The 21,003-nt window shown below is 64.7% G+C and overlaps 2 protein-coding genes across 4 annotated transcripts; one reads left to right on the forward strand and one right to left on the reverse strand.

Moving 5' to 3' along the window:
- Window positions 1-1,164: 1,164 nt before the first annotated feature.
- On the forward strand, window positions 1,165-11,624 carry LOC111161828 (ring finger protein 126). Of its 3 annotated transcripts, none has more exons than XM_022525821.1 (9): window positions 1,165-1,315; window positions 8,293-8,351; window positions 8,599-8,662; window positions 8,925-9,169; window positions 10,050-10,118; window positions 10,193-10,262; window positions 10,769-10,862; window positions 10,943-11,058; window positions 11,132-11,355. In XM_022525821.1, the coding sequence occupies exons 1-9, from the start codon at window positions 1,241-1,243 to the stop codon at window positions 11,279-11,281; spliced, it is 942 nt and encodes a 313-aa protein (XP_022381529.1). In that variant the 5' UTR covers window positions 1,165-1,240; the 3' UTR covers window positions 11,282-11,355. The 3 variants fall into 3 exon arrangements, with proteins under 3 accessions (XP_022381529.1, XP_022381530.1, XP_022381528.1); XM_022525822.1 differs by having other exon boundaries at window positions 10,769-10,858; window positions 11,132-11,349; XM_022525820.1 differs by lacking the exon at window positions 1,165-1,315 and adding an exon at window positions 4,387-5,798 and having other exon boundaries at window positions 10,769-10,858; window positions 11,132-11,624.
- A 1,649-nt stretch (window positions 11,625-13,273) lies between these two features.
- LOC111161630 (fibroblast growth factor 22) lies at window positions 13,274-15,797 on the reverse strand. The gene is made up of 3 exons (XM_022525391.1): window positions 15,584-15,797; window positions 13,557-13,660; window positions 13,274-13,468 (listed from the first exon to the last, which is right to left on the reverse strand). The coding sequence occupies exons 1-3, from the start codon at window positions 15,795-15,797 to the stop codon at window positions 13,274-13,276; spliced, it is 513 nt and encodes a 170-aa protein (XP_022381099.1).
- Window positions 15,798-21,003: the final 5,206 nt, after the last annotated feature.

Consider the following 21,003-nt stretch of genomic DNA (forward strand, 5'->3'; position numbering starts at 1 on the left):
CTATTTGTTCCTCAAAGCCCTGGCTCAAATGCCCCCTCCCCTAGGAAACCCTGACTGTCTCCCAAGGCAGAGCCAGCACCACCCCAGGAACCCATCCCCTGGCCCAGTCTCATGGGACTGGGGTGTCTCCTGGAGCCACGGAGCCATTTTCACTGTCTATTCTCCACCTTGTGTTCTCGTAGGCATCACAAGGTCCAGCACGCAGCAGGTGCTCCGTGAATGTTTTGTTGAGTGGATAAATCAATAAATGCATGATTGGGCTGGACTTAACCTCAGAATCGACCCAAGCCTGTGCTGGGTGATAATGAATTTTTGGCTGACTTATTTTGTGGGATGGGGCGGGAGGTAGGCTTCCTTCATTTTCCGAAACAAGGCCACCCCTGGCGGGCCTGACTCCCTTATCCCGTGGGTCACACTGTGGCACGGAGGCAGTCCTCCTTTGACCCCGGAACTGGCCTGTCCTCTGCACTCAGGGCACGAGTGTTTATGGAATACCTGTGTACCCGGCGCTGTCCTGAGGCCATCTGGGAACGAGACACAAGCGTCCCTTCTGTGGAGCCGGCCCTACAGTTTATCAGGTGGAAAGAAGTGCTATTGAGAAAGGCATCCTGGCAGGTGACACATTTGAGCAAAGGCTGGAGAAAAGCGAGAAGAAAGCCACGCTGGTGTGTGGGGTGCACCGGCCAAGGGGCACAGCCAGTGCAAAGGGCCGGAGGTGAGAGCGCGCCCGGCACCCCGCACCAGCGAGCACGGTGAGGGGACAGAAGGGCGGGCGCGGCGGTGGGAGACACCACGAGGGAAGTGAAAGCGACAGCCTGTTCCGGAGGAGAGCAGGGGCTCGACCCCACCCCAGGCACCGCCCGCCCCTTGGCCTCCTCGCCGCTTACAGCCGGGCCTCGCCCCCAGCCGCTCCCCGATCCGGGTTGCCAGGGAGACTCGGCCCCCGCCCCTCCCGGGCCCCCGCCCCTGGTCGTCCAGGCCCGGACCCCCCCACCCCTCCCGAAACCCCGCGCGAAAGGCGCCCGCGCTGAGTTTGTCCCTCGGCGGCTCCCGTTGCCCGGGCCGGCGCCTGCCGCGCGCGCCGCCAGCTTCGCTCCCGCGCGCTCTCCACCCCACGCCGTGCGTGCCTTGCGTGCCTTGCGTGAGCGTGCGCGGGCGCGTCGGCCGGCAAGGGAGCAGCAAACGGCCGGCGGCGGGCGCCGCGCGGGGGGCGGGCGGCGCGGAGGAGGCGGCAGTGGCCATGGCCGAGGCGTCGCCGCACCCCGGACGGTACTTCTGCCACTGCTGCTCGGTCGAGATCGTGCCGCGCCTGCCGGTGAGGCCCGGGCCGGGGCGGCGGGCGGGAGCGCTTGCTCTCGGCCTGAGGCGAGCGGGCTCCGACGGGGAAACTGAGGCCCGGGAGGCGTCGGCCCTGGTCTCTGCGGAGGGCCCGGAGGCGGGGTCCGCCGCCGGGGGCGCCGCGGTGCGGATGACCCCAGATGCGCGGCCTCCCGCCCCGGCAGGCCCCTCGGTCCCTGCTGGGGAAACTGAGGCCCGCGGAGGCCGCGTGACCTGCGCTCGGCGCGTCGCCCAGCAGGAGAGAGGTGGGGGGCCCCGGGGGCCGTTCCCGGAGCGCGTGGTCGGCGCTGCGGGCGCCTGGCTGCGGGCCGCCAGCTGGAGCCTTCCTTCCCGCTTTCCCGTGGTCGCGAATGGACGGGAAGGCGGTGGACCTGGGCCCGGCCTGACAGCTGCCCCGGGCGGCTCTTGGTGCCCCGGGCCTGCGTTTTTGGGCTTCCCTGGGGGGGGGGGGGGGGGGGGGCGCTGAGGCCGGCCTGTGGCCAGGTGTTGCTTTCTGCTCATTTAGGCCCACGTTTCCCAAACCGCGTGGTGCGGCAGGGGCTGCTTGTTAAAGGTACAGTTTCCCAGGCTCCTCATCCCGGAGGTCCAGAGTGGGACCCGTGTCCCCCTGCCCCAGGCTGGCAGGGAAAGCGGCGGTCTGGTCCGACCCTCTCCTCCTTGGAAGGTGCGGAAGGTGAAACCCTGGGAAGCTCAGGCCAGCGGTGGCCCTGACGTTTGCTCCTGGGCCGATCCCGCTGGGCAGGCAGAGGGAGGTGTGGGATCGGTGTCAGGACTTACTGAGCACCTCTCCGGGCTCTCCTCACACTTCTGCTCCGGCCAGGGTGCCCCCACAGTTGTCTGGCTGGTGGGTGGAGGCTGTTCCCATATCAGAGGCAGACTGGGGTCTGCCTTTCCAGCTGTGGGCACCCCTAGGAAGAGGGGGCCAGGGGGAGGCGTCTGTCCGCGTCATCCCAGCCACAGAGGAGGAAAGTGGGCTAAAGTCGGGGTTTGGAGCGGAGAGCAGTGTCTGCGCCCCCGAGCCTGGGAAAGGTAGGGAGGTGTGGCTTCCAGAGACGAGGGTCTCCCTCTTCCTCGGGAGAAGGAGGAATAAAAGGAAACCTCAGATGTGTGAGCACCTGCTGGGGGAGCTGAGACCTGCCCTACTCCCGCCCCTCCTGGAAGTCCCGCTTCTGCCTCTTTGGCTCGGCGTCTTTCTCCACCAGGGCGGGAAGGCGCTGGTCCCCTGACAGCTTGCCAGCCTAGCCTAATGGCATACAGCCCCTTGCAGCTGGTCTGAGCCCCGCGACGGCCCTGGGTCTCGGGCGTCCCCCACAGTGGCCTGCTTTGTGCTGGGGCCGGGCGGTCTGCACAGCTGTCCGCTCTGGGCCTCTCTCCCCTGGGGCCAACACAGGGCCTGGGTCCTGGCCAGGTGTGGCCACTGCCTCGCCCTGTGGCCTTGGACCTGGAGGACCCTGACCTTTTGTAGTTGTCACCAGGCTGGTGAGGACCTTCCTTAGCACGGAATCCAGTGATGTGGAGATATCCTTGGCCTTTGTCCTCAGAGTTCACAGGCTGGGCAGAGAGGCCGTGTTGGATACGTGATTGGCAGGTGTTTGGTTAGGACGCTGGTAGGTCCTGTAACAGCCAGTAGCAGTGAGGAGTGTGCCTGCTCGTGGGCCTGGGGTAGGGTTCCACGCGGCTCAGGAGACCGGCCGTTGATCCAAAGGGGGCACGCAGGGGGCGGAAACACAGGCTCCGTCGACGTGGTAGCAGGGGAAGGTGGCCCTGGGGTTCGCGTGCTGCAGGGCACTGGGGCTGGCTTTTGTGCAGTTCCTACCTTGGATTTTTGTCACCACTGAGGTCCCTCCAGAGGCCCTGAGACAGTGCTTGCTTTCAGGGACTTCTCTACAAGATCAGGCTGAGGTCGCCCCCAGCTGTGCCATGTCTCCACCATGTGGCTCTGGGCAAGGCTCTCCACTCCCTGGACCTCTGTTTCCTGGCCTGTGAGACAGGTTTGAGGAGCTAACCCGTGTCCGCTCCGTGGGGTCCAGTGGAAGCATGTGTGTGTGGAGGAGTGCCGGCCCTGACCCGCGGGGTGCACAGGGACAGGCTGGCGGCCTCACTGGGGCAGGGCATGTGGGAGCAGGAACCAGACAGGCTGGCTGGCTTGAAGGCCTCCGAGGCTGGCGCACAAGCCTGGACTCGATCCTTCCCAGGAGACGGCCGCGCTCGGGATGCAGCAGGGGTGCCGGCTTGGTTGGACGTGATTGCAGGGCTGTGGACGTGGCGCCTCTGAGGGCAGAGCCTGGCTGTGCCCGGCATCTGTAGGGCTTCCGGGAAGTCCCACCGGGTGGACAGAGCAGGTGGCAGCTTGGGGTCCTCACTCCCTGAGCTCCCTGTTGCAGGTGGTGCCTTAAGATGGCCCTCTTTCCACCTGTCACGTTGATGGTGACTGCTTTCCTTCTCAGAGATGTCCTGGGTGCGTGCTCAGACGGAGACCGGGCCTGGAGGGGTGCTGGGGCGAGGAGAGCCAGCCTGCCCTCACTCTCTTCACACATCCACTGCCCTTGCTCCTGGAGGGGCCTGGAGACATCCTGGCCTTCAGCTTTAAGCAGAATGAGTGGAGTCCTCCCCACAGAGCCCTGGGGCTGGGCCTGCCTCCCGGGCACCATGTGGCCTCGTTCTGGGCCCTCTGGCCAGCTGACAGCCGTGTTGGGCCCTGCCCATGGTGAGCTGTCCATTTGCAGCTCCAGAAACCGGGGCCCTGGGGAGGTTAAGGGTGGAACGGACTCCAGTGGCTTGCTGGACGCACGGAGCATGGAGTGGACGTCGGGCACCGGGGATGCCTAGGGAGCCCTGACATGTGGGCTGCCCCCATCCCGGGGAGCGTGGACCCCACCCTGCAGCCCCGAAGAGGGCTAATGTTTGCTCAGGCTCTGAAGTCAGCAGGGGCGGAAGCAGGCTGAGCCCCAAGGAGGTGGCTGGGTGCCGGGGTGAGCCGTGCCCTAGGGCACCCCAGGCCTCTGAGCCATGTGGCAGCTGAAGCGAGGGGACACCCCCAGCACAGTGGGCACATGTATCCTGTCATATGGGCTCCCGGCTAGCCGTGGAGTCTGAAGCACCCTGGGAAGGCGGAGGAAGGTGGGAATGGGGACCCCTGGGGGGAAGCGAGTGCTGGGCCGTGTGTGCACATCTTCGGCTCACAGCAGGCTTCATCCACGGCCGGGTCGTGGTATGGCTCTGCACCCAGGCGTCCAGCGGTGTGCACGGCGCTCACAGATGCTCAGGAGCAGATGGAGTGTGGACGTGGGACGTGGTGGTTGCTGCTTAGACCGCGAGAAGAAAGGGCAGGGGGGTTGGGGAGTGGTGAGGGGCAGGGTCTCCTTTCCTATGGGGTCTGGGCAGGTCCCTCTGCCCAGTGACTGCTGAGAACAGCTGCGTGGGGCAGCAGGTGGCTCCTGAGGTCCGTGGGCTGGTGGGGCACAGGCTGGGACACGGGGCTGCAGGGGCGTGGGAGGCCCATCACGGCTGTGTTTGGGCCTGAGTCTGTGTCCCTGTGGTGCGTCTGCACTGCAGTCGGAGTTGTGGCTCCTGCAGGGGGCCATGAGGGGCCCGGCCCACAGAGCCCAGCGTCACCCTAGAGCAGACCGTCCTGTGGGGCCTTGCCTGGCCATGCTGTGAAGGAGGTCGTAAATGAGGCCGGTGCCTGTTCCCGAGGGCTGTCCCAGCTGACCTGGGCTACCTGAGCAGGTCAGTCCCGTGTCTGCGCCCGCGTGTCCTCCTTGTCACTGAGGAGGGGCTGAGTCGCACCTCCTAGGCACGTGGGGGCTGAGCACAGGAGCAAGGCGCTCTGTGGATTGAGTGTCCGTCCTGTCCTCGGTGCTCTGGCCACCGCTGTTGGTGATGATGCTGGGGTGGTGCCCTCCTCCGAGGGGGAGAGGTCACTACTTCACCGAGAGGAGCCATGGGTTAGAGACAGGTGCTCACAGGTGAGGGCTGGGAGCCTGGGGCTGCCACCCCCTGGACCCAGGCTGGAGGGGCAGGCTCTGCCCCATGGCGGCAAAGCACTCCATCCAGGGTGTCCTTGCTGGGTTGCAGGCGTCTACTGTTGGCTACTCAGGATGAACAAAAATCTCTGGGGTGTGCCCTTGGAGGAGGAGAGCACTGGGACACCCCCAGACCTGGTCCCTTCCTCACTGCATACAGGCAGAGGCTGGAGTCCTGCCTGACATCTTAGGGGGCCCACGGCTTAGGCAGGCCAACCTGGATTCCGCCATGGGGCTTGCGCGGGGCTGGAGAGCGCTGAGGCAGGGCCCTGACCACGGCCAGCAGCTGAGCCCTAGTTCTCTGGTCCTCAGTGGCTGCTGGATCTCAGAGCCCTAGGGTTGAGGCCATCCTCCATTTACAGGTGGGGAGACCGAGGCTTGCAGCCAGGAGGTGACGTTTGAGCAGAGACCCGACTTCGAGCGGGGGCAAGCCAGGTAGCTATCCGGGAAGAACACTGACAAAGGGGACGGCGTGCAGGCCAGGCCGTGAGAAGAGAGGGCAGGCGGAGGTGGACTGGTGGGGGCAGGGCAGCGGGAGCGGCCGGGCTGGCCTGTCCTGAGCGGACCACAGGGCAGAGTGGAGAGCAGAGAGTGGGGTGAGGAGCTTGTGCTCCCCGGGACGCTCAGGAGCGGCCCCAAGCCTCATGGCGGGAGGAGAGGCGGCCTGTTTTGCAGCGGGTCGGGCTGCGCGGTTCGGGCTGAGGCCGCTGACACTCCGAGGCTGGCCGGGAGGGGTCAGGCGGGGGGCGGACATGGAGGCTGGGAGCGGCCGTGCTCGGATGGGAGGGGCGGCAGCTTCCCACGAAGGCCCTCCCTAGCCCTGCCGTGGCACCTGGTGGCGGCGGGCACAGGTCTGGTTTCCGTCTCTCCGGAGGGCAGGTGTGGGGCGGGAGGGCTGCAGCAGGGAACAGGGAGAGCCTGGACCTTCCTGCCGACCCTGAGCCGAAGCAGCCCTGGGTGACGCCCGGTACTGTCTGTGACATGGCCATGCCGAGCTGTGGTTTGGGTCCGGGCGTGCTAACCGAGGCCAGCCGCAGACACCTGCAGCCACAGCCGCCTGGTGCTAACCCTCCCTCCCCTAGAGGCTCTGCCAGGCAGTGAGAACCCGCGCCCTGAGGGCTGCTCGCTCCCTGTGCCACAAGCTGCCCCGTGACCCCACGTCCCTGTCATGAGTGCTCCTCCTCACGGCTTTGTTGACATACGACCCACCTGCTCACGGCGTGCTCTCCGGTGTTTCTTGTGTGCTCAGGAGCCCCGTACCCACCACCTCATCCAGTCCCAGAACTTTCCATCAGCCCCGAGGAAACCCCGTCCCCATCAGCCATCCCCTCCCCCAGCCCCTCAGCCCCCACGAGTCCCCTTCCCACCCGTGGAGGAGCCTGGTCTGGACGTGTCACGCGCGTGGACTCACACCCCGTGCGGCCTCCTGTGTCTGGTTCCCTCCCTGCGTGTTGTGGGCTCCGGGGTCTGTCCCCAGGGCAGCGCATGGGGGCCTCACTCCCGCTGGGGCCGGGGACGTGCCCGCACGTGGGTGGGCCACATCCCCCTGTCTGGGGACACTGCTTGTCAGCACCTTTTGGCTGCCGTGAGGCGTGTTGCTGTGGACGTGCACTTAGGGTTTGGTGGGACGTGTGTTTCCGTGTGTTCGGCCGTGTACGCGGCCGTGGACCCGCAGGGTCGTCGGGTGACTCCGTGTGCAACTGTCCGAGGAGCTGCGGGACTGTTTCCGAAGAGACTGTCCTGTGTCACGTCCCCGCCTGCGTGGCGGCCGGCTCCGACGTCTGCACGTCCTGGCCGGCACTTGTCACTGCGTGTCGGGGTCGGGCTGTCCGGGGGGCCGTGACGTGGCGTCTCCCCGGCTCTGGTTCGCATTTCCCTGCTCCCGACGGTGTGAGCGTCCTTCTGCCGGCGTCCTGCCCTCCTTGTGTCCTTGGAGAGCTGCCTGTTTTGGTTCTTCGGCCATTTTTGCACTGGGTGGTTTGTGGTTGTTGTTGAATTGTTAGGGTTTGTGTGAGTCCTGGACACTGGCTCCTGTGGCCTGTGCAGCTTCTTTCCATCTGGCTCAGACACTGTCCTTTGGGGCCCCCTTTGCTTTTGGTGTGGCCTGTGCTGTGGTTGCACCCACGGCCCTGACAGAGGGGCCTGGCACTCCCGCCTGTGCCCATGGCTCCTCTGGGGCCAGTCCCCCACTGTCCAGTCACGACAGCACCCATGGGCCAGAGGTGGGAAGGGGGCGTGCCAGTGGGAATGGGGTCATGGGCTCCGTGTGGGGGCTGCTAGAATGTTCCAGAAATGCCACTATGGGTGCCACAGGCTGGTCCTTGTCCCTGGTGGCACTTCCCACCTTAGGTGGCCCCCATCCTGGAACTTGGACTGTTGAGGCCTCCATAGTCCTGGGGCCCTAACGGTCACTCCTGCAACCCTTCCAGAGCTTGGTACAGGGGTCTCTGTGTGCACGTGGTGGGGAGAGGTGCTCACAGAATGTTTTCTGTCTGTCTAAGTCGGGAGCTGCTCAGTGGGCCCACAGCAGCTGGCCTGCTACAGGCCTTGTCAGAGCCTTTAACAGCTGGTGTGGGTGAGTGGAGACCCTGAAATGACTTCTGTGATCCTGAGGAGCATGGGCCGATGGACTGTGGGATGACAGGGAGGTGACCTGGGAGCCCGGGCCTCACTGGCACCAGGGGCAGCAGGTCCAGGGGTCACTAGTCATGGAGACACAGAGGTCGTCGCTGTGGCTGATGGAGGTCTGTGCTCATGCCCTCGCCAGGGCCACCCGGCAGGGCTTCTGCCAGTTCTGATGCTGGCCTGGGGCAGTTTCCCAGGTGTGCCTGGAGCTTCTGCTGTGTGCCACGGCTAGAGGTGGGGGGTCCCGCTAGTTCAGCCTGGGGCAGGGGCCCCGAGACAGCGCTCACCTGCTCTCTCCCTGCAGGATTACATCTGCCCCAGATGCGAGTCTGGCTTTATCGAGGAGCTTCCGGAAGAAACCAGGTGACACTGGCCGGACCAGGCCCCTCGGGGTGCGGGCGGGGTTGTGGCTGGGACACGGGGTGCCGCTCCGAGTGCTGGTTCTGTTCTGGGCGGGCAGAGCCTGGACGGGCCACGGCAGGCGGGCGGGGGTGTTGGGGAGTCAGCCTCTGCTTCCTGACCCGGGGCACGGGCAGGGCTTCAGAGGGGCATCGTGGCCCTGAGTCCCGGTGGGACACCCCCGGTGCTGACTTTGCCCTCGTCCTCCCAGGAGTACAGAAAATGGGTCTGCCCCCTCCACGGCCCCCCCAGACCAGAGCAGGCCGTCATTTGAGGTGAGTCCAGCCCCAGGTTGTGCGCCTTTCCTGCAGGCAGCCACCCAGCCCTCCCCTCACTGCGCAGGAGTGTCCCCCCGCCTGACCCTTGACCGCCGGGCCTGACCTTCTGCCCTCCTCCCACACACGCCAGGGTCCCCCGGCATGTCCCCATCCCCCAGAGCCCCGGGTCCGGGCAACACCCCACGGTGCATGGAGGACGCCTGGGCTCCCAGGTGGCAGCTCAGGGTCCTGGCCTGTGACCACGGCCCTTCCCCCGCAGAACGTGGACCAGCACCTGTTCACGCTGCCGCAGGGCTACGGCCAGTTTGCTTTCGGCATCTTTGACGACAGCTTCGAGATCCCCACGTTCCCCCCCGGGGTGCAGGCCGATGAGGGCAGGGACCCTGAGAGCCGGCGGGAGAGAGAGCAGCACTCCCGGCACCGGTATGGCGCCCGGCAGCCCCGCGCCCGCCTCACTGCACGGCGGGCTACCGGCCGGCACGAAGGCGTCCCCACGCTGGAAGGGTGAGGCGCCTGGGGGTAGCCGGCGGGTGGGATGCTCGGGGGAGTCTTGAGGCCTGCCCCGTCCCAGCTCAGGCGGACCGACCATCTGCCCTTCTGGAAGGTTCTGTGGGCACAGAGGGGTGGATGCTAGCTCTGGGGCTGACCTCTGGGCAGGGCGGTCCCCAGCACGTCCAGGCAGATTTTGCCTCGCCCCACCCTGCTGATGGGGTGCAGACGGGGACCCGGAAGTGTGGCCCAAGGGCCTGAGGACGGGCGAGAACTGGACAGCACCAAAGGCCCTTTGTCCCCTTGGTGCCCCCATCCTTCTGATGGGGTCCCTGCCTCTCCCACACGCCCCCTGCCCGGATGCCCATCTGGTTAGACACAACTGGTTTCCACTCGGGTCCTCATCTCCCAGGGCGGTTTCTGGCGTCCCTGCTCCTCAGCGGAGCCTGGAGCTACCTCCGTGCGGGGTCAGCACCAGGGCGGCTTCCTTTTTAGCTGAGGCGTGTTCTGAAGGATGGGGCTAAAAAGAGAACATTCCTCGGCGGGCCAGGCTTCTTGGGCAGATTCCTAGTGGGGACTTGGTCCAACGCGGACCCGTGTTGTGTCACTTAAGATGGGCTCAGTTGCGCGGGCAGCCCTGGCGTGCTCTGCTCTGTTGGAATCCAGCCCGGGACACAGCCTGGTGTCCGGCGTCTGGGAGCTGCCCGGCTCCCCCAGGCCCGGGCTTCGCTGCCACCTCAGCCGGCATGTTTCGGGGCTGCTGTGAACGGGGACCTCGGGGATGTGCCCCGGGTGTCACGTGGGGAGCAGGTGTGGTTGGTGCTCACAGATGCTGCACGGGCCTCCGGGTGGGGGGTGGGCGCTGAGTGCCGGCTGGCTTCCTGCTCTGTTCCAGGATCATCCAGCAGCTGGTTAACGGCATCATCACCCCGGCCAGCATCCCCAGCCTGGGCCTGGGCCCTTGGTGAGTAGGTGGGCGGGTCCCCTAGCGCCCTGCCCGGCCCCTCTGCCACTTGAACCCCAGACCTCTCTGCCCAGGGGCGTCCTGCACTCAAACCCGATGGACTACGCCTGGGGGGCCAACGGCCTGGATGCCATCATCACGCAGGTACAGGGTGCGGTGCCCGAGGTGGGCACCGGGTGTCACCATCTTTCCTTCTGCTGAGGACGAGGCTACCAGAGGATGAAAGGGTCCCTGGTGTGGATGCCCTGCTCCCCAGTTCTCCATAACTCCCATCCTGGGGCTGGGGTGCCCCACGTGGACCTCCACAGTGTCCTGAGCTGTCCTTGGGATGGGGTGGTCCCCGTGACCCTGGCAGGCCTCGTGAGGGCTCGCACTGGGGAGGCTGTGGCGCTTGGCCAGGGCAGGATCCAGTGCCTGGGCGGGATCCCCGGTGCTGGGAGGGGTCACCCTGGGTGCAAAGTGACCCTGACTGGATGCGCAGACGGGTGGGGAGGAGCGTGGGGCTCAGCTTTGTTGGGGTGGCCAGGGACCTGGAAAAACACAGCCTTGGTGCTTTTGCAGGTAACCCAGCCTTGCATTTCAGAGCCCTGCGGGGCGAGGGGCCGCGCCTGCCTGCCGAGCTCCCGGCACTCTGGCCTCTTGTCTTTCAGCTCCTCAATCAGTTTGAAAACACAGGCCCCCCGCCTGCAGACAAAGAGAAGATCCAGGCCCTCCCCACCGTCCCCGTCACTGAGGAACATGTAGGTGCGTAGCTCTCGGCCGCTGGGCGGCTTTCCCTTTCCCAGCAGTGCCCCGCGGGGCACTCACGGGCTCCTGTCCCGCAGGCTCCGGGCTGGAGTGCCCCGTGTGCAAGGACGACTACGGGTTGGGGGAGCGGGTGCGGCAGCTGCCCTGCAGTCATCTCTTCCACGACGGCTGCATCGTGCCCTGGCTGCAGCAGGTGAGCGCGGGCCGCGGCCGTGGGGGGCCCCCGGGCGCTGCGCCTCTGACCCTCCCCCCGTGTCCCCACAAAGCACGACAGCTGCCCTGTGTGCCGGAAAAGTCTCACGGGACAGAACACGGCCACCAACCCCCCAGGCCTGACCGGCGTGAGCTTCTCGTCGTCCTCGTCCTCCTCGTCCTCCAGCTCGCCGAGCAACGAAAACCCAGCCGGCAACTGCTGAGCCCCCGCCTCCCTCCGGCGGCCCCCACAGTGAGCACAGGACCCCACCCACACCGGGCCCTGTGGGGCGGTGGGCGGGGGGCACCACGGAGCCGGAGCCTGGAGTTGCCCCATCTGCCTTGGCTCCCACACCGCCCCCCCCCCCGCCGTGGGCAGAGACTCGGAGGACCGCCGCCTCCAGGCTGGCATCTGGCACAGGGGCCTGGGCACACGGCACCCCTGGGGGCGTCCCCAGCTCCCCTACCCATCTGTCTCTAACCTCACCCTCCACACAGCAGCGGCGGAAAGGTTTTTATAATTTTAAATTATTACCGCTTTGAAATAAACGGACGTTTGAGCTCACACGCGGCCGTGCATGATCTCTGGAAAGACCGGGTGGAACCGTGAGGCCGGGGTCTCTGTGATGCCCGGACAGGCTGCCAGTCCCCAGCCCGGGTATCCCCGGCCCAGGCGCAGGGGGCTCGGGACCACGGGATGACCAGCAAAACAAGAACAAAACTGCTCCGACAGACGTTTTTTAAAGGAAAAAAATATGTGTATCTTGAAAGCTATTTAAAAATACACCTACTTAGAAAGAGAAGCAGGTGGTTGGTGTTTTCCTTCTGCGCGGGCGCTGGGGGCGGGCTGAGCTATGGCGCTTCTGCTGGCCGCGGACCCCGACCCGCGAGCTCGCCAGCAGCCCCCCTGCTGGAAGACGACAGAGCTTCCCTGGGGGTGGACCCAGCTGCTGGGAAGCCCCAGCCACCGAGGACCAGCGGCCCCCCCCGCCCGGCCGCCCCCGCCCGCGGCGAACATCCTCTGGTCAGCACGCCCTGGCTGGCACCTGCTCCCTGGCTTCACTCTCCATGTTTTAAGTGGAAGGTGGCTGCTGAGAGGGTGGGCGACTGCATCCCGCCCCAGGGACTGCCTCCCGGGGTGGGACACCTGAGCCGACCCACCTGGCCCAAGGCTGCAGAGCTGGGCTTTGAACCTGGGCTCTTCCCTCTGCCCCTTTTCTGTCTGCTGGGGCTCAGCCTGGGGGTGAGGGCTCAGGGGTGCTGGGAGGGCAGCAGGCACGGCCACCCCAGGTTCCCCTGAGCCCCTGGAGGATGCAGACACGGAGCCCCTGTGGCCTGCACGTGCCCTCTCCAACTCCCCGACCCACTGCGCCTGCTCCACAGGAGCGGAGGGGCCCTGGCCGCGGCTGCCCTTCAAGCAGCTTCAGACCGCGCGTGTGTGCATGTGCTTCTGTGTTCATTCTATGCCCTGTGACCACCACACACCGATTCCCTGACAGTTCTAGGCTCAGAAATACAGAAAGGAAGGCTCATCGCCTTTCCCCAGGGCCCCAGGGAGACCCGACTCCTGCCCTTTCCTGGCCTGCGGTCCCCCTCCATCCTCCCTGTCAGCAGCACGGGGTCTGCCCGTCTCTGGGACCTCTGCCCTTTGCCTCCCTCTCGTAAGAACCTGGTGAGGACGCTGGCCCCCTCAGGAACCCAGAGTCACCCCCACCTTGGGGCCCTGACAAGGTCCCCTCTGCCGCGGGAGGGGACATGTCCCAGCTCCCGGGACGAGGACGGGGACCTCTTACCCTGTGGCACGTCCATGTTGCCCTCTCTCCCCCAGCCCTCAGACCTTGCTCTGCCCGAGCCTCTCCCAACCTACCTGCCTCAGACACCCCAATGGGCTCCCATCACAGAGCCTTTGCCTAGGCCGTGTCCCAGCCCTTCTGGTGACACATGGCCATGTCCATCATGGGCCTCCGTGGCCCAGCTTGTGACTGGATACCTGTGGCCTCTGCTCAGCTCAGTGTCCACCTCCCCCCCAACTCAGGCACTCCTGGGGGTCAGGTCATGTCCGTGGGGACCTGCAGTGCCCCCAGCCTGGCACCTAGCCCACACTCCATGAATGCTTGGGGAGAAGATGAGTGACCAGACCGGCTTGGCCACGGCCTGGACCTCACCGGCCCCAGGCCCCTGGCTGTGCAGCTCAGGCATCCTGCAGACCTGGGGTCTCAGGAGACCAGGACGGGCAGGAAGTGGGTGGACAGGTGGTGCCGCTGTGTCCGGCCGCCACGCCGTGGGGCCCCCTGCCCATCCAGTGCCAGGAACATGGGCCGGCCACGGTGACGCCAGCGGAGTGAGGCGTAGGTGTTGTAGCCGTTCTCCTCGATGCGCTCCTGGAACCTGCAGTGGGCAGTGTAGACCCGCTTCGGGGGGTCGGGCGTGTGAGGCGGGCCCGGACCCCCTGCTCCCCCCCAACACCCACCCACCAGATACCCCTCACACTGCACTCACCGACCCGTAGAGGCGGCCCCTGCGGTTCATGGCCACGTAGAAGCCCGTGTGCACAGCCTTGAGGACCACGACGCCCACGCGGATGGAGCGGATCTCAATGATGCCTGGGGGTGGGGGGTGGGGCAGGGCTCAGGGCCGGCAGCCCACCGTCCACTCCCCTGCACACTCCCACTGGCGCTCACGTGTTCACCCAGCCCCTGCCGTGAGCTTGGCCTTGTGCTGGGTGTGCTGACACAGGGGGCACACAGGCCCTGCTAGGAGCACCCCAGGGTGGGGGTGGGAGGGGCAGGAAGGACACTGAAGCCAGTGTGAAGGCCTGAAGCAGGATGGGCCCTGCGGTGGGGGGGGACTCAGGGCGATGATCAGCTCCATGGTGGTCACTGCCACTGCAGGAGCCCCATATGCCAAGCACTGTCCCCCACAACCCCAGGTGGGAGGGGCCGATGTGCCTGCTTCCCAGAGGGGGAACCTGAGGCCTGGGAAGTGGCAGATGGGAGACCCTGGAGAAGACTTGCCTACTTGGAGTGGTCCAGAGAGGCTGACCCAGGGGATGACCAGGCCTATTCTGGAGTTCAGGCCTTGCCCTCTGGTCTTCAGTCTGGACTTGGATGCCTAAGGTGATGGGGAGCTCACCCTATGTCACATGGGGCCTCTGTACCTGCTCTCTCTCCTATCAGGCACCCAGCTCCTTCTCTCTACATGAGAATCAACTCAAGCCCACCTCCTTGGAGAGCCCCCAGACTTCTCCGGTAAAGCTGCCCCTCCGTCATCTCATGTACATCACCCTGTTTTCATTTTCTTTGCTCCCTACATGGCCACCCGTGAAATTACTGCATCAGTCATTCACTTGTTGAACCGCTTTACCCACTGCTGTGGGAGCCCCATGATGGTGGGCTGTCCTGGTCGCTGCTTTGTGCCCCTGTGCCCACTACAGCATACAATAGGTACCCAATCAATATCCACAGAATTAAAGAAAGAGAAAAGCTCCAAGAGCCTCCCTCCACAGAGCTGTCAACCACGTCACCACCATTGCTGCCCAGATGGGGAAACCGAGACTCAGAGAGAAGCAGTGACTGTCCCAACCCACCCAGGAGATCCAGGCCCCACACCCAGCCTGAAGACACCCTGCCTGCCTGTGCCCACCAACGATGAACTGGCCCAGCCAGTCCCCTTGTCGTTGTCCTTGTCCGGTGAGCCTAATGAGAGCCTTGGGCGCCCAATGAAAGCAGATGGAAGGGCAGGGGGTGATTACCTGCCCTAATGGTGGTGATTCAGGTAGTGGCCAGTGATTAGCCATCCCCAGTCTGGGCCTCAGAGCTCTGGGCAGACCAAGACAGGGCCGCAGGGTCACGGAGGCTCTAGATCCCCAGCAATCCCCGGGCTCCTCCTTCTCCTTTGCCCCCCCTGCCTCCTCTTGCCTCCTACATTCCACACTTATTGAGTGCCTACTGTTTGCTGGGCAGGGCGTCAGGGACAGTGATTCCAACTTGACAAGGTTCTGGGCATTAAGGAGCCCCAGCAACACCCCCACCCTGACCCCAGCAGTGTGACCCTTGGGCAGGTCATTTTCCCTCTCTGTCCCTCATCTACCAAAATGATGTGTGGGAAGCAAGACAGGGGTCCCTCACTCCAGCAAGTTCTGAGTTTGGATGTGCAGTGTGGGGAGTCCAGGGCTCAGACCCTAGCTCTGCTTCCACTTCTTTATGCAGCCGGGGCCTGGGGTGGGGGCTTCCAGGAGCAGCCATCTCCCCCCTCCCCCCCCCCCCCCCAAAAGGGCCCCGGGGTCCCCACCCCCACTACTGTGCCGCGGAGCCGGGCCAGCGCTAGGAGCTTCCTCTGCGACGCTTACCTCAACTGCCCAGCCCTCTCAGCGCGGGCGCTGGACCCACTGCACAGCTGGGGAAACTGAGGCCCCAGCAGACACTACACACCCTTACGGGACAGAGGACCCGGCTGGTCCTTATCACCGCTGCTGCCCCTGGTCCTTCCCGCCGGCCTGTCTGCCCCGCACCTCTCCCCGAACTCACTGTCGGCGCCGTGGCGCCAGCGGGTGCCCTGCACGCGGCCGCTGGTGTCCACGCGCAGGAAGAAGTGCGTGGAGGAGAAGAGGCGCCGCCAGCGCACGTCGCCCTCCAGGTGCGGGTAGCTGCGTGGTCTCCGCGGACTGTCCGGGGTCCCCGCGGCGCCGGGCGCCCGTGCCAGCAGCAGCCACACCAGGCCCAGCCACAGGCGGCCGCGCATCGCCCCGCGCCCCGATCGCCGCCGGCTCTGCCTCCCCGCCGCGCGTCCGCGGCTCGGCCATCGCCGGGGCGGGGGCGGGGCGCCTCTGCCGGGCCAGCCCGCGCGGGCCAATAGGGAGTCCGGGGGCGGGGCCTTCGCCGCAGGGGGCGGGTCAGGGGAGACAGGGCGGGGCCGTGGGCCAGGAGCCGACCAGTGGAGAGGCGGCGGCAGGCCAGTGGGCGGGGCGTCGGGCGGGCTCAGAGCCTCGGGGGCGGGGCGACGAGGCGACTGGGCGGGGCCAGGATGCGGGGCGGGGCCCATTCGGGAAAACTCTCCTGCCTCCGCGCGTGTTTGTCTTGCGGGGCGGGGAGGGTAGTGCGTGTCCGTGAGTCACCGGCTTAGCCTGCAGGGGCTGCGGGGGTGTGGGTGTGAGAGAGGCGGGCCCGCAGAGACACGGAGGGAGACAGAGACACAGACAGCTCCAGGGAGAGACGCGGGGAAGGGCTGCGAAGAGTCCGGTCTGTGAGGGACAGGAAGCTGGGCAGGGGGACAGGGAGCAGTCAGAGACCAGGGGGTGGGCGGCTCTGGCCTGCGTGTCTGCGCCAGCCAGGCCTCTGCACTGGGCATGCCCCGGGGGGCCTTGTCTGCTCCCCAGGAGGCAGGCCCTCAGGGTCTTCCCTGAGGGCTGGGCACGGGCGGACGTGTGGGTAGAGGGACTGTGGTGCATACCGGTGTTACGCGGGGGCAGCGATGGGGTGCTGAGGCGGGAAGGGGGCTGACGGCGGACCCGCATGTGTGCATGTCTGTGGCCAGCCGGCAGGGCATGGACGATGACTGGGGCCAGCATCCCGTCCCCATCATCCTCCAGAGCTGCATGTCCAAGGAGGATCGCTCCTTTTCCACCCACACCTGCTTGTCATTTACAGACACACCCAAGCCCCACAGGGAGCCACTCCGTGTCCTGGATCCTGACAGGAGCACAGTGAACCCCCATGGACTCAGAGTCGAGAGACATCATTGATAGGTGCGGGGACTGAGGCCCGAGGGGGTCAGCACCTTCCCCAAGGCCCCACACAGGCCACATCCCAGGACTTGAGTCCCTGCCCCTCTGCTCCCCTAGACCCAGTTCTACAGGCAGGGCCCCAGATGGCACCTTTTAAGAGCACCTGGGCAAAGACAAGGTGACAAGCCTGGCCCAGTGGAGTGCTGGAGGGGTAGCCGGTCTCGCCAGAAGCCAGGATGTCTTCCTGGTGGCTCTGGGGATTCCCTGATCCTTCCTTCTGGTTCCAGGAAGGCCATGTATGGGGTGTGCCCGAGCCGCAGGACCCCAGGACTGAGATGGGAGAGGGTGTCCCCAGAGCCCTGCGGCCAACCCCTGAGGGATCCTGCGTATCTGTGTCACCTCCCCAAGCCTCAGTGACACCTCTGGAAAATGGGCCAGGTGAGAAGGCTGGAAGGATGGGATGAGGTAATCCACAGCATCACTGGGCAGAGAGCGCAATGCACAAACTTGGAACAACATCCTGATTCCCACCAGCCAGAAACTCAGTCTTCCCTTCCTGGAGTGTCCCCACCCTGCCCTCCAGGAGGACAATCTTCGGGGATCTGTGTGATGGGGGTGGGACCCACGCCCAGGGACGCCCAGGAAGCTGTCCTGCCCCAGGAGTTGTTGGAATTTAATAGCAGCTTCATTGAAATAAAATTCACATACCACACATTTCAGCCATACAAGTGTACAACTCAGTGTTTTCAGAACAGGGCTGTCAGCTGTCACCTCTATCTAGTTCCCAAACATTCCATCACCCCAAAGGAAACCCCATCCCATCAACCATCACTCCCCTAGCCCCCGGGCCTTGCGATCTCCCTTCCCGTCCGTGGAGAAGCCTGGTCTGGCCGTGTCACACGCATGGACTCAAGCCCTGTGTGGCCTTGTGTGTCTGATTCCCTCCCTGTGCATCGTGGGCTCCGGTCTGTCCCTGGGGCGGCACGTGGGGGCCTCACTCCTGCTGGAGCCAGAGATGCTCCCGCGTGTGGGGGACGTGTTGTCTGTAACATTCTGCCAACGGACACTATTCTGGCTGCTGTGGACGGTGCTGCCCCGGACCTGGCTGTACGGGTTTTTATGTGGACATGTGTCTTCACCTTTCTCGTGTATATGTATAGGAGCAGAGCTGCTGGGCCATGTGATCACGACTGTTTCCCACGGCGGCTGCCCCAGCCACCTCCCACCAGCAGGGCGCCGGGGTTCCGATGTCTGTTGTCCCCAGATGCTGGCGAGTGCCCACTGTCTTGGCTGTAGCCATTGTAATGGGGGCAAAGTGGTGTCCCTGCGAGCACCTTGCACCTGCATCCCCGGTTCCGTCCGTTTTGCTCTCCGTCAGCAGGAGGCTGAGTAAATAGTGCGGCAACTGTGCCCCGGAAACAACAGTGTGCACGAGTCTCATCCAGGAGGTCGTTTCTGTCGCAGTTCTCAATGGGCAAAACCAAATTTGGCGTGAGGCATCAAGATGGGGGGCATCACGCTGGCAGCCAGCGATGGGGCTGCGATGGGTGCCGGGGGGCTGGGTGCAACATCGAGCTGTATTCCTGACATGTGCAGTGTGACGTCACACCTCGAGAAACGCACAGGTGCAACCATTTTACGTAAGCGGCTATTTTAGAACGAGCCCCCGAGCCACTGCCACCTCATCTCCAAGCACGTGGACGTGTCTCCTGCGGGTGTGGCCAGCCTGTGATCCAATCCCCCACCTGCGCTCAGACAGCCCTTGCTGTCCCCATGACACCTTAACTTCTCCCTCGTCACAAACGCAGGCTAGTCTGCGATCAGCTGAAGAACGGCCCTCGGAGACGGGCCCATATTCTCCTCCCAGGCACCTGTGGAAGCATCGGCAGTCTTGGGTACAATTAAATTCAGATCACCCTGGGGCGCCTGGGTGGCTCAGCAGGTTAAGCCTCTGCCTTCAGCTCAGGTCATGATCTCAGGGTCCTGGGATCGAGCCCCGCATCGGGCTCTCTTATCAGTGGGGAGCCTGCTTCCCCCCCCCCCGCCTGCCTCTCTGCCTACTTGTGATCTCTGTCTGTCAAATAAATAAATAAAATCTTTAAAAAAAATAAATTCAGATCACCCGATGAGGAACTGTCCTAGCAGGCCCCAAGTACTGTCACAAGGGTCTTTATAAGAGAGAAATACAGGGAGATTTGACACGGACACAGAGGAGCCCACGTGACCACGGAGGTGGGGACCAGAGGGGCGCAGCCACAGCCAAGGGGTGCCTGGAGCCCCCGAAGCTGGAGATGGCGGGAACAACCCTGCGCCGGGAGCTTCTAGCGGGAGCACGGCCAGGCAAGCCCTTGATTTCAGTGGACACCGAGGGTGGGTGTCTGCTGGGCTGGTTTCCAGAAATGGAAGAATACATTCCCCTTGTTGAAGGCACTAGGTGTGTGGTAATTCAGTTTTGTTTTGTTTTTTAAGATTTACTTATATATTTTTGGAGAGAGAGAGAGAGCAGGGAGGGGGAGAGAGAGATCTCAAGCCGACTCCACACGGAGCAGGGCCTCGTTCGACGTGGGGCTCGGTCTCACGACCCTGAGATCACAACCTGAGCAGAAACCGACCATGCCACCCAGGCGCCCCGGTTTGTGTAGCTGACCACCCGCAGTCCCAGGGATCCGACAGCCTCTCCTTCCCTCTAGAGATCCTTGACTTTGTCGACACGGGCCCGGCCCAGGTTCGTGGGAACATCTCGGGGCAAGAATTGGACCAAACGTTTTGGGTGAGAACCCGAAGGAAGCAAACGGCTTCTGCAACACAGTGTCCCCCGAACCCCATCCTCTGACGCTCTGCTTCCCATGCAGTCGTACCTCTGCCCACCGGCCTTGTGTGTTATTCCCATTTTTCTTGCTTACGTTTTACAAGGAAACGTGATCTCACCATGAGGGGTGGAACACCAGAGCCGTGCACGGACTCAAGCCGGAACAGGAGACGCGGCGAGGAGAGCGCCGTGGGACAGACCCTCAGACCGCAGCTTCGCGGGCAGAGAGCTGAGTCAGAGCCAGGCAGGTGCGGAGGGACACCTGCCACGGTCGAGCGGGAGCGGAAAGAATAACCTCCTCGCTCCTCGTTCCCGGCCCAGCCCTTGGGGAAATGCTGGTTGAGGGCATCTGATGCGCCAAGGAACAGGAGAGGGAACGGAGACACAAAGAATTCCGGAATGTTGCCGTTCAGCCCGGGTTCCCGGCTCGGCCAGGCTACGGGGGCAGGGGGGTGTCAAGGGGGTGTCTCTAGGTCTTGGGAGACCGGCTCCAACTGATTCAGCCCCCAGGCCCAGGAAGGCACTCCCAGGTGTGAGTCAGATCTGAGGCCGAGGCCCCCAGGGCATCTCGGAGTGGGCCGGGGCAGGTTTTCGAGGACGCTGCGGAAGACATTCCCAGCCGGTGGAATCATAGCGCGCGAGCCCGCGTGGGCAGCTGCGTCTGGAATGTGCTGTCAAGAGGCCCCGGGCCCAGGAGGCTGGCCCTCCCAGAGCACAGGTCCGGCTTCTACTCCGGCCTGATGCGGTAACCAAGTCTGAGTATCTGAGGGCAGGCGGCAGCTTGAGCCCTGGTCCCTGAGGTCCCCGTGGTCTGGCCGGAGGGCCTCGCTAGCTTTGTCTCTGCTCCCTCCCCCTAACTCCGACTCTGCTCAAGTTCCTCCAGCTGCCCACACCTGACTCGGCCTCAGGGCCTTTGCACTTGCTGGGGACGCTGCCTGGAACACAGCTACCCCAGAGTGGTCTTCTCGTCCTTCCCATGCCAGCTGACGCGCTCTTCCTGGCCTCAGTCTCCCCAGTGCCCTCCCAGTCTGATTCTCACGCTGGACTGGGGTCGCCCTCAAGGCGGGGGCTGGGAAGCTCCAGGCTCCGCGGATTATCTCGTCCCATTCGTCATCCAATCAAACCGGGAGGTTCGTGCGCTCTAGGTGCCCACCGGAGCTCGGGAGCTGACTGGTGCAGAAACTGAGCCCCGAGGGAGTGGCCGAGGGCGATGCCCCTGCTTTGGGGCCCTCCTGGATACACGGCTCCCGCCCCACAGTCGACACTGGGGCACTGAAAATCGCACCAGGAATCGCTGCTAAAACTGCAGAACGCCGTCCTAATGATTTGGCGACCGTTGCTTTGAAACACACACACACCCCGAGTCTCACACACACCCCGAGTCTCACACACACACACCCGAGTCTCACACACAC

This window comes from Enhydra lutris, unplaced genomic scaffold (genome assembly GCF_002288905.1).
Source record: "Enhydra lutris kenyoni isolate GAN:26980312 unplaced genomic scaffold, ASM228890v2 scaffoldscaffold86, whole genome shotgun sequence".
Taxonomy (NCBI): Eukaryota; Metazoa; Chordata; class Mammalia; order Carnivora; family Mustelidae; genus Enhydra; species Enhydra lutris.

Coding starts and splice junctions, on each gene's coding strand:
- LOC111161828 (XM_022525820.1), top strand. CDS start 8,610: ATGGGTCTGCCCCCTCCACGGCCCCCCCAGACCAGAGCAGGCCGTCAT. Junction 8,663..8,924: donor AGAGCAGGCCGTCATTTGAG/GTGAGTCCAGCC, acceptor CTTCCCCCGCAG/AACGTGGACCAGCACCTGTT. Junction 10,119..10,192: donor AGCCTGGGCCTGGGCCCTTG/GTGAGTAGGTGG, acceptor CTCTCTGCCCAG/GGGCGTCCTGCACTCAAACC.
- LOC111161630 (XM_022525391.1), bottom strand. CDS start 15,797: ATGCGCGGCCGCCTGTGGCTGGGCCTGGTGTGGCTGCTGCTGGCACGG. Junction 13,661..15,583: donor CTGGCGCCACGGCGCCGACA/GTGAGTTCGGGG, acceptor CCCCACCCCCAG/GCATCATTGAGATCCGCTCC. Junction 13,469..13,556: donor GGGGCCGCCTCTACGGGTCG/GTGAGTGCAGTG, acceptor GACCCCCCGAAG/CGGGTCTACACTGCCCACTG.